Source organism: Oncorhynchus tshawytscha, linkage group LG15, assembly GCF_018296145.1.
Source record: "Oncorhynchus tshawytscha isolate Ot180627B linkage group LG15, Otsh_v2.0, whole genome shotgun sequence".
In the NCBI taxonomy this organism is placed as follows: Eukaryota; Metazoa; Chordata; class Actinopteri; order Salmoniformes; family Salmonidae; genus Oncorhynchus; species Oncorhynchus tshawytscha.
In genome coordinates this window covers 10,122,940-10,134,456 of record NC_056443.1, presented here as the reverse complement: position 1 = coordinate 10,134,456, position 11,517 = coordinate 10,122,940, and the positions used below count along the sequence as shown (strand labels likewise).

The following is an 11,517-nucleotide window of genomic DNA, read 5'->3' as shown; positions in this document are numbered from 1 at the left end:
TCTACAAGGGTGTCTATCCCATTAGTAATTTACCGCGAAAGTCCTTCTGAGCAGATCCTCTTAATTTGTGTCCATTTTATATGTGAAAATAAATACAAGTATGCTAATTCAATGTTTCTAAATGCTGGTTTCATTGCTTTATGAGATTTAAACAAAGACGTCAGTTGTGTGAATACAGTTTAGATCATTGAAGTTCAAATTCATTGAGGTGGTTTCCCAAACATATATAGTAAATTCCCTTGTGAAGAATAAAATATAGGAGTCAACAGTTTAGAAAAAGTCTATTTTCTTTTCTTGAAAAAACAAAAGAAACATCACATAGGCTCATTCAAATATGAATTTAAAGTGCACATATGGAGAGAAAAAAACGAACATTCATCACAGATTAAGAACATACATTCGATAATGTTACAATTAAATACACATTCTATTTCATCAAGTTTAGCAGGTCCTGGACCAGCTGAAATGCACTTGTGACCTTGGTTAAAACCACTACAGTAATTTAGCAACTGATCCCAGTCCAACCAGGAGAACTACTTGTACCGTTTTAATTTGAGTACCTACAGTAAATAAAATCAGTATACTTTTACCTCATTTTGAGAAGACGATTTTTTTTACATTGATGTAATCTTACTGTTCTTTAAATAAATAAAATATTTCAGAGGCGTGCAGTTAATGTTTACTGACCTTTATGACTTACAAAGCTGCTTAAAAACTTTATCGGCAAACGTACTTTTTACACTGACCACGTTTAAATGCACACCAATATTCCGTTATTATTCGGGGTACTCAAGTGAGTTGATACACGTAAACATCATATCCCGTTTACAATAACCCGAAAAAGTTTTACTGATGCTCCGTATTGGACCGTGTAGCCTACTGGCTAATTTCACCCTTAATTTAGACACTTTCTGTTTATAATTTCTGACAATTAGTAGGCCATTTGTTTGCCAACTATTGTTAGATACATGCAGCTTCTCTTCTGTCATAACTTGTTGTCCCAGAAGACCAAATAAAGTAGTGCTCACCAGAATAATGTTTTACATCGATAGAATGAACGCAGTAGTAATCTAGCTAAAACCGGTAAAGTTGTCTGTTTCGTTTAGCGACCGGGAGAACAGTGGAAAGATTCCAAAAACAATGGAACGATAGGTCTGTGCAAAATGTCCAAATGTCATCAGTTTGGCCGGTTTTAATTCAATTAAAATCTGAGAAAACGATTAAATAGGTTTATAATAAGACTGTCTGCTTGCATAACAGCATCAAAGATAACACATTACACACGCATTTTCTCAAGAGATGCTGAAAGAAATAATTAATATTTATCCACTCCTGTTCCCGAGACAAAATTAACATTTGTTGCCTAATTTTACTGCATAATTCTGCACGAGTTAACATTATATTATGCTACATGGGAGAGGTTGTAGGCCATATTTCAGTTACTATTTAATCCATATGAATGAGCTACTATCCAGAATACTGTGTGCATGTAAACGTGGTCACTGACTACATGTATGTGCTACAGGCAATGACTGAAAATCCACCAAGCGGATGTGTGACTGTGAGATTCTAAGAGTGAGTGGCGGACTTCAGTGAGTGTGTGTTTTGCGTGCCTTTAAAATCTGATCTCTACTAAGCAAATGAGCAGATCCAATCATTCTATACAGGTAATCATTATACACTTCAGTAAACCGGTAAAGGAATTTGAATCATTGACAGCTGCTTGGAACTTCCTATCTCAGACCACAAACATTGAGAGGGCCCTGCCCCCACTCGTAAAAGGCGCTGAAGTAATCTTTAAAAAACGTGTTTCAGACCAAATATATACATAGATTGGACACACACATTCATAGACATGTTGTACATATATCTACAGTAGTGATCAGTGGACATAATCTGATTGACTGACTGCTAGTAGGCCCCATAGGGAAGGAGTAGGAACAAACATGGCCCCCGTGAGGAAGGCTTCACAGCTGGTGTGTCCTTGCCTGTCTGTCCCTCCACATGGCCCGAATCTCAGTCACGATCAGCGGCAAGATGAAGACTATGCTGCCCCCCGTCTGTGAGGCAATCACAACAGAACCAAATATGTCACAAACAGGGACAACACAGTGTCTTATGTAAGATGCTCCTGAGGAGAATAAGTGACTAATTAACGGAATACATGAACATTGTCTCACATTATGGATTAGACAGATGATCTTACCATGACTATGAAGAAGTAGAACACACACATCCAGCCCAGTTTGCTCTCGATCAGCGATACCAAGTACTGAAAGACAAGGTAAAATACTCAACATTAAATCAATGGAAAGCACATATTTATGTGTTTATGTATGTATGTATGTATGTATGTATGTATGTATGTATGTATGTATGTATGTATGTATGTATGTATGTATGTATGTATGTATGTATGTATGTATGTGCGTGCGAGTGTGTACTTTCTCGATCTCTAGTGTGTGTTACCTGTCCCGCTGCAGCTCCAATACTCCCAGTCCCGTCCACTATGCCGGTGACGGTAGCCAGAGCCTCCTGACTGCCCCTGAGGGCCTCCTGTCGCCCCAGGTCTGCAGAGATGGCTGAGCTGATCATGTTGGATGGCCCTCCTATGAAGAAACCTGTGGTGGCCAGGAGAGCTGCATTCACCACCTGGTCCGGAGGGGAGTCTGAGGGGGGGACAACACAGGGTTAATTCACATGTTTTTTTTGTGGATTCTGTATGAGACATATGGTTCTTCATATGGTTCTTCCCCCCCCTCCATCAAGGGCTCCCCTTGGTGGTCTAGAATTGACATAACACAATAATGAACCATTTCCATTTTTTCTCTCTGACCTAAAATAAATAAATAAATAATGGGAATACTATTTCTTAAATAAATGGGATCACATTGAAATTGAATGTTGGCCTGAGTAATATAGTGAGATGTTTTGGGCTAGAAAAAGGAGGAAGGTGGATGAAAAAAGGAGGAGTACTCACGACTGTACCCCACCAGGGCTCCCATAGCCAGCAGCAGACTGACGGCTAACACTGGAGCTCTCTTCCCCATGCAGTCTGAGATCAGGCCCTGGATCGTACCACCTGTGAGAGAGAGAGAGACAGAGAGCAGAAGATTAAAACACAATTTGCGGTCCCGTCTTAAGGGCTCTACACAGTCCACGCAAACGGAGCAGACGGAGGTCCATTTGCGTCGCGTTCCAAAAACTCAGTCGCACAAATGTACGTGGAACTACGTTAGAGAGCGATGCAAACGGACCTCAATTGGCTCCATTTGCGTAGACTACGTAGACCCCTTCAGACAGCATAGATAAATGACTCTGCATAGCTAGCTAGGATGTTACCACAGCTAAACCGCAGTCAACAACACCAATGCCAATGTCATTCATATTAACCAGTCAATACAGCCAGCGTTAACTAGGCCTGGGCCGGAAAACTCACCTATGATGCCTCCCACGTCGTACCACACAGAGAGCCTGTCGGCCTGGGCCTCCTTCCAGCCAAAGTTCCTGCTCAGGTAGAAGGGCAGCCAGAAGAAGAAGGAGTAGTTCACCAGCTTCAGACACGCGTACGCCAGGGAATACTGGGGAGAGAGGATGACAGTCACCAGTTACTGAGAGAGTCATCACAGAAAGCCAGAACTAAAATCTTCATATCGTCAGATGCTCCATAATACAATACTTGCTTTATTGGTTCTGGGAGGAGAAGTTGAGAGAAAGAGACTAACACAACTAGTGACGTCTTCACCCCCCCCCACTGCCTAAACAAAACTGTCAGCTAAAGAACAGAGACAGAATGAAAACGCTTAAACAGGGAGGGGCAGATAGCAGAGAGGCAGGGAGGATGATAAGATGATAGAGATATAGAAATAGATATTGATATAGATGGGGAGGGGTGAATGAAAGAGGGAGATAGCAGGGTGAGTGCGAGAGAGTGAGTGGGTGACAGCTAGCCAGAGTTAGAGGGATCACGAGAAAGAGAGAGAAAGAGGGACACAGAGACACACAGAGAGCTCTAGTAATATCCCACTCACAGGCAGCACCCCGGGCAGGCAGAAGGCCTGGCAGAATCCGATGGCTTTGGGTGTTTCCCGCGGCTCCTCATCCCCCTGCTGGATGGTGTAGTACCCTCCGTCACACACCTCCTCCGATCCCTCCTCTTCCCCCTCCTCTTCCTCATCCTCTTCATCACTCATCAGAGGCCTGTGGCTGTCTGCATCTCTCTCCACTGGACTCAGACTTGTCTCTGACTCCAAACACAGACCTGATGGGACAGAGAAACGACACTCGTCATCAAAAGAGTCACACAGTACATCATAGCTATATGAGCTTTATATCATATTCCACATACAGTATTACAACATCCTCACAATTTATTAAAAAGTGTTTATTCTATTCTACTGAGCCATTTACTTTATGTTTGTATTTGTATCTTTTATCTTTTATTATTTCTTGTTCTTGTTGCATTTTCGAGGAGGATCCTGCAAGTAAGCATTTCATTGGACGGTGTATACCATGCGTATCCTGTACACACGACTAATTGAACTCGAAGCTTGAAGTGAAAAAAAAGTACAGTACGATACAATGATAGGGAGACAATACCAGATCAATGAGGGGAACTGAGAATGCGTGGACCCAATACTCACCCACTTCTTTAGGGGAGGTGAGCAGACCAAAGAACACCACCACCCCACCGGCAAACTGCAGCACTGAAGTGACCAGGAAGGCATACTGCAGAAACACAGCATAACACTGAGGTGCCTTGTATTGGGAATTGTGCTGTTCATACTCTGTGCTTTCATGTTTTCTTCCCTGGGACCACAGATGGACTACATAGCTAACTATATAGCAAGGGGTTGAGAGAAAGACAATACCGCGTAAATTCACTTTTCTCAAGACAACAATGTGGTGACCTTTTCTTCTAGACTTACTGACTAGACCATACCAGGTATTGTCTATGCAACATGTCCCTTTTTCATCTAGACCTTATAAAAAGGTGGATCCCAGAGCAGATCTGTAATATGTATATCTGTGTGCATCTGCACTCACCTCATATCCGTACTTGAGAACACTGGATGCCAGGAAAGCTCCCAGAATGTTCCCAACAGAGGCACAGGCACTCCACAGGCCAAACACAAAACCTCGCCTGGAGGGAGGACACATACAGAGGTTACAACACTCTAAAGAACATGCACAATACACACAACATACTCAACACAATACTCAATTAGAATAAATCAGTACATCACTTCCTGTCCATATGATTTCAATCACTTTCTGACTGCACCCCTTCGATGTAAAATAAGATCTTAGATTATTTAAAATAGGGTCTAAGCTACAACATTTGTGAAAATGAGTCAAATCTGAGTTCACGTGTTTTTAGATAATTGGCGTTAATGCTTAAATTTTATTTGATTAAAAACGTTTAAAAAAAAGAAATCATAGAATAGATTGACAACCCCATTTGTAAACATTTAAATTATATCAAACTCAACCATTTATCTTTATCAGAGATAAAAACATTGACGTCCCATGGTAGGGTGGGGTATTGTTACAGGTTTTGTTTTTCCATTTATGTTTTGAGGTTGGACTTTAGCACGTATAGCTTGTTAGCAAGTAGGGAGCACGGATTGGTGTCACCTCGTTACAGTGGTGACACCAATACAGTGGGGCAAAAAAGTATTTAGTCAGACACCAATTGTGCAAGTTCTCCCACGTAAAAAGATGAGAGAGGCCTGTAATTATTTAATCATAGCTACATTTCAACTATGACAGACAAAATGAGAAAAGAAAATCCAGAAAATCACATTGTAGGATTTTTAATGAATTTATTTGCAAATTATGGTGGAAAATAAGTATTTGGTCACCTACAAACAAGCAAGATTTCTGGCTCTCACAGAACTGTAACTTCTTCTTTAAGAGGCTCCTCTGTCCTCCACTTGTTACCTGTATTAATGGCACCCGTTTGAACTTGTTATCAGTATAAAAGACACCTGTCCACAATCTCAAACAGTCACACTCCAAACTCCACTATGGCCAAGACCAAAGAGCTGTCAAAGGACACCAGAAAAAAGGACACCCTGCTTAAGCCAGTACATGTCCAGGCCCGTCTGAAGTTTGCTAGAGAGCATTTGGATGATCCAGAAGAAGATTGGGAGAATGTCATATGGTCGGATGAAACAAAAATATAACTTTTTGGTAAAAACTCAACTCGTCGTGTTTGGAGTACAAAGAATGCTGAGTTGCATCCAAAGAACACCATACCTACTGTCACGTTCTGACCATAGTTCTTTTGTGTTTTCCTTGTTTTAGTGTTGGTCAGGACGTGAGCTGTGTGGGCATTCTATGTTGGTTGTGACGTTTGGTGATGTATTGTGTTTTGTTTTGGGTTTTCGCTGTCCAGTGTTTGTAACTAGGTTTTGGGTTGGTTTAGCGCCAGTGTTTTGGGCATTCACCCATGTTTTGGACCTGTTACGTTTTGAAGGACATTAACGCATTTCCCCGTTAATTTCGCTCTCTGCATCGGACTCCTCACTCATTTCACTCACTCGCCGTTACACCTACTGTGAAGCATGGGGGTGGAAACATCATGCTTTGGGGCTGTTTTTCTGCAAAGGGACCAGGACGACTGATCCGTGTAAAGGAAAGAATGAATGGGGCCATGTATCGTGAGATTTTGAGTGAAAACCTCCTTCCATCAGCAAGGGCATTGAAGATGAAACGTGGCTGGGTCTTTCAGCATGACAATGATCCCAAACACACCGCCCGGGCAACGAAGGAGTGGCTTCGTAAGACGCATTTAAAGGTCCTGGAGTGGCCTAGCCAGTCTCCAGATCTCAACCCCATAGAAAATCTTTGGAGGGTGTTGAAAGTCCGTGTTGCCCAGCAACAGCCCCAAAACATCACTGCTCTAGGGGAGATCAGCATGGAGGAATGGGCCAAAATACCAGCAACAGTGTGTGAAAACCTTGTGAAGACTTACAGAAAACGTTTGACCTCTGTCATTTCCAACAAAGAGTATATAACAAAGTATTGAGATAAACTTTTGTTATTGACCAAATACTTATTTTCCACCATAATTTGCAAATAAATAACTTTTTTCCCCCACTGTATGTTACACCTGTGCTGGTTTCCACCACGTTAGGGGAACGAGTTTTACCTGTCCTGGCCCAGGTGCTATTTTAAGAGCGGCACTTGTCTTGATAGATGTGGAGGGTTAACACCTTTAGTTGGCACTCCCTATTTTGATTTCTAGACAAACAATCCCTTATCTGATTTTGTTTTGCTTCCTGTCTTTAAGTTTGGTGTGGATTTTTCTTTTGTTTGCCTCTTCGTGGGCAAATTTAGTTGGTGTCCTTTAGGTTACAGTTTTTGTTGCTAGTCAACTTTCAGTGGACACGCCCATGTCTTTCAGAACCTCTCCTAAAACCCCACCTGTTTCATCTTGGTTGTTGGTCAGTGACTCTGTTAGTTCCCCCTTCTGTTTGCCTGACATTTTTGGTTTTCTTGCCGGGGAACGAAACAGTTATGCAAAATGGGTAAACTTTGAACACCTATCTCCTGAATGTTTTGGCATTCAGGTCTAAAATGTTACTTTCTGACCAATTTCACCATGCGCAAACATGTATGACAGGTTTCTGGCAAATCAAAAGGGGTGTTGTCAGAAAGCGATTGAAATCATATGGAACGACCCCACAGTTAAAGCAATCCCCTAAGGCTGCTGTTGGTAAAGGCAACTTCTGATTGTTGACAATCAGGGAGCCTAACTCAATCTGTGTGAGTGATCGGCATTGATCAGTAGTGATCAATGTAGATCGTTTTGACAATATTGCAATGTTATTTTTCCGCTATTTTTCTGTACCTGCACCTAAACTCCAGTATTTTTCCTTCATAGCTTGTTCTCCATCTTGTTTTTAGGAGCCCATTTGTTTTCAACACTCTTATTTCCCTGACTGACCAAAACTCTCTGACATATGGTGAGCAATATGTTTGGAACATCGAATCGCAATAAAAATCACAATATCGAATCACAATACATATAGAATTGTGGGAATCGCAATAAATATCTTATCGTTATAATATCGTATCGTAAGGTCCCTGGCAATTCCCAGCCCTATTGATCAGTGTTGGAGTATACTAGTGTCATGACAGAGAGAGGGACATGATACTCACCCCGACTTGCCGAACCAGTTCCCCATGACTGCCACCACACAGGGCCAGACAGCAGACTGCAGTAGGCCGTTCAGCACCCAAAGGCCACAGTACAGGTAGATGTTATAGAACTGCAGCCACTCAGTCAGGGTACCAAACACAAACTCCTGGGAAGTGAAGGAGGGAAAAACAGAAGGTTATATTGGATTACGTCATCAATAGAGCACAATGAAATGTAATGGGATCAAAATGCAGAATCTGCAGTATATATGACTATTGTAGTAACTACGTTTTAACTAAGTACCTATTGTAAAAATCTGATGTAACAACTGTGTAGATGTATGTGAAATATAAAAAGCAATGCCCCACTTACCACTATGGCTGAACCACACAGACCAAAGGAGAGGACATACCGGAGGTTCATGCGGTCTCCGATCACTCCACTCATATATAGGCCCTGCATGAATATTGAACAACACACGCATATTTACTCTGTCCTCCTGCTTTGACTATTTAACTATGACTATAAAAAATATATATATTTAACTTGGCAAGTAAGGCAAGTAAGTAAAGAACAAATTCTTATTTTACAATGACGGCCTACCCCAGCCAAACCCTCCACTGCAGGTCAGCACTCAACCTGTTTACAACTACCATATATCCTCAAGATTATAACCTGTAATAAGAACTCTAGGCTATACGTCACTTCCTGATGACAGGGCCTGGAAAGCACAGCCACACAATCTTTAGCACAGCTGAGTGGGGTCAAAGGTCAGGGTTCAGAGTGGGGAGGTCAGAATAGGGAATGTGAGAAGACGGCATCAGTGTGCTTGTTTCCATGTTGATAATTAAAGATAATATTCACGAATTAACACCACAGTCAACTTTCAGTGTGGAGCAGGAGAGAGAAGTAAAATCTGACATGACTGATTAGGTTACATTGACTCACTGTTGCTAGACTACCAGTACCCCCCCTCCCCCATGACCCCAGCTGGCCCTGACACTCACCACGGCGTAGGAAAACAGGAAGATGGTGTCAAGGACACCCAGGAACAGAGTGGCTTCATCGGAGTCTGCAAACAGGTTATTCTTCTCCCATGTCTGGAGGAAGATTCCGAATAGACAATCAAAGATACATACAGTAACACAATAAATAAACATTATATCCTATCAAACATAAACATTTTCAGAGCAACTGAATAAAGGGATTTATTTAACCATTTGACCATTAGTATTAGCTGTACTTCATGGTCTGTTTCAGTACTCATCAGTAGCTCCACACGTGATAACACTTCCTCATCCACTACACAAAACAAAAAGTAAATATTGAGGACTGCACCTGAAGAGATCACTAAACAAATCCAATAGTGCAAACTAAGGCAAAATAGCAGACATCCAGGAATTAAGTCATTATATCAGAGGCCATCTTTTAGATGAGGCGAAAGGGGGCGATAATTCAAGGAAGTGAATCCGCATCCTCCTGAGTATGTACCTCCCTGGGTGAGAAGGCAGGAGAGCTGGCATTTTGCACAGAGGGAGTCCACTGGGCTGAGATGCTCACTTTCACATTACTGAAGGTCTTCCTTGAGGCGTGCAGGAGGACATAGCTGGAGGGAGAGGGAGGGGAGACTTAATAAAGCCCTGTTACATTCTTAGCAGAACAAGGGACCAGAAACATCCAGGGCCTTCCAATGATGTGTTTAGCTGTTTAAAGCAGCTGGTGTGTAGGTCAGTACTCAACCCGTTTACAACTACTATATAACCTGTAATAAGAACTCTAGGCTACACGTCACTTCCTGATGACAGGGCCTGGAAAGCACAGCCACAAAATCTTTGGCACAGCTGAGTGGGGTCAAAGGTCAGGGTTCAGAGTAGGGAGGTCAGGAGAGGTAATGTGAGCAACACAGGCACAGATTCAGCGTTAATCGGATTCTTTCTGCTCAACTGTCTGATACGTTCACTTTCTCCTAGTCTGATAACAACCAGTCTGACCAAGAAGCAATGATGTCACTTAAAAATAAAAACAAATCAGTGGAGAGCTGTATAGGACTGTGAGTACTGTAGCATGTGCCAGGCATTAGCATGTGCTGGGGCCCCTGGCATAGTACTGTATTTACTTAAGGAGGATGTAGGCCTATATGAGCACATGTGAGCCTGCGTATCAAATGCGTATGTATGCTCTGGTTTAAGTGCTTGTGTAGAGAGCATTTAGGCCAAAGAGAACTGGAATGAGAACGCTGAACATTCAGAGGGTCTTATACCAGATCCCTACAAGGCTGGTGGGAGTTCAGGAGTTGAGTTTACCTAAAGAAGGTGAGGAGGAAGGCGACCAGGTGATGGTGGGTGTACTGCGCCAGGAAGCCACAGCACGGGGACGACATCACAGGGGTCACCAGGAGGGATAGGAGGGGGTGGAGGCCTTCAAGGGAACAGCAGTAGGAGGCAGGAGTGATAGGGGGTTCAGCGAGGGAACAGCACCACAGTAGTTTATCCAGCAGTACAGCCTAGATCACAGGACAGCAGCAAACACAACTCTAAGTCAGAAACACAGCTTTGCCTGAAAAGAGAGAACTGGGATTTAAAGTCCTATGAGACCAAGTGGATATTTTTTACCTTAGTAAACGTTGGTAAAAGGTATAGGATATAAAGCCATAAACAGGTGACCAAAGGTCTTGGTTAGCCTCTTCCAAAGAATAAAGTCACAAGCTTGTTACCATTAACCTACTTCCCATCATGGGACCTTACTGTTAGTTAAACAGCCAACAAACCTTGGAATCTGGTCTGAAACCTTTATCTGGTGTAAACACCCTCTGAATCACACTCTGCCAATAAAGGCAGTAACATAAAACAAAGATGGAGATTTCCTTGCTTACTTTTTCCATGTACTGATTCTAGATAGGAAGAATATAGCTATTGGTTTGCAATAAATATCCTTGGGAGCTGTCTTCTGTCTGCTTCTGTTGCTGGCCAGCAGTGCAGCACTTAACTCGAGTGACTCACTCTGGTGATAGGTAATGCATATGGAATACACTAGCTTGATACTTCTCTTTCACTAAATATACATTTGGCATTGGATAACACTATATGGAAATGCAAATATGTAATCAAGATTGAGGTCAAACGGATAAGGACTAACCTTTTTAATACCTAAACAGCGACGCTAGCTTGAGATCATCTGTTTACAGTCCAGTCTGCTATTGTACAGTGTAGCAATCGGTTTCTTTTTGTTTTCTTCTGCCGTGGATTCACATTTCCTACTGCCACCAACAGGACTGGAGTGTACCGGAAGTGAAAGCATGCAACACAGATCCACATGCCCCTAGTTTCAGCCAATCGCGGTGTTTCGAGTCAGTAGGTGAAGGAATTAAC

The 11,517-nt window shown here is 42.3% G+C and overlaps 1 protein-coding gene across 2 annotated transcripts; it reads right to left on the bottom strand.

Annotated features, from left to right (window-relative positions):
* Positions 1-324: 324 nt before the first annotated feature.
* Positions 325-11,421, bottom strand: LOC112215047 (sugar phosphate exchanger 3-like). Of its 2 annotated transcripts, none has more exons than XM_042298100.1 (14): positions 11,285-11,421; positions 10,453-10,652; positions 9,641-9,755; positions 9,157-9,249; positions 8,522-8,605; positions 8,170-8,315; positions 5,047-5,143; positions 4,644-4,728; positions 4,032-4,261; positions 3,440-3,581; positions 2,981-3,082; positions 2,470-2,669; positions 2,207-2,272; positions 325-2,060 (listed from the first exon to the last, which is right to left on the bottom strand). In XM_042298100.1, the coding sequence occupies exons 2-14, from the start codon at positions 10,527-10,529 to the stop codon at positions 1,968-1,970; spliced, it is 1,530 nt and encodes a 509-aa protein (XP_042154034.1). In that variant the 5' UTR covers positions 10,530-10,652; positions 11,285-11,421; the 3' UTR covers positions 325-1,967. The 2 variants fall into 2 exon arrangements, with proteins under 2 accessions (XP_042154034.1, XP_042154035.1); XM_042298101.1 differs by having other exon boundaries at positions 11,296-11,421.
* Positions 11,422-11,517: the final 96 nt, after the last annotated feature.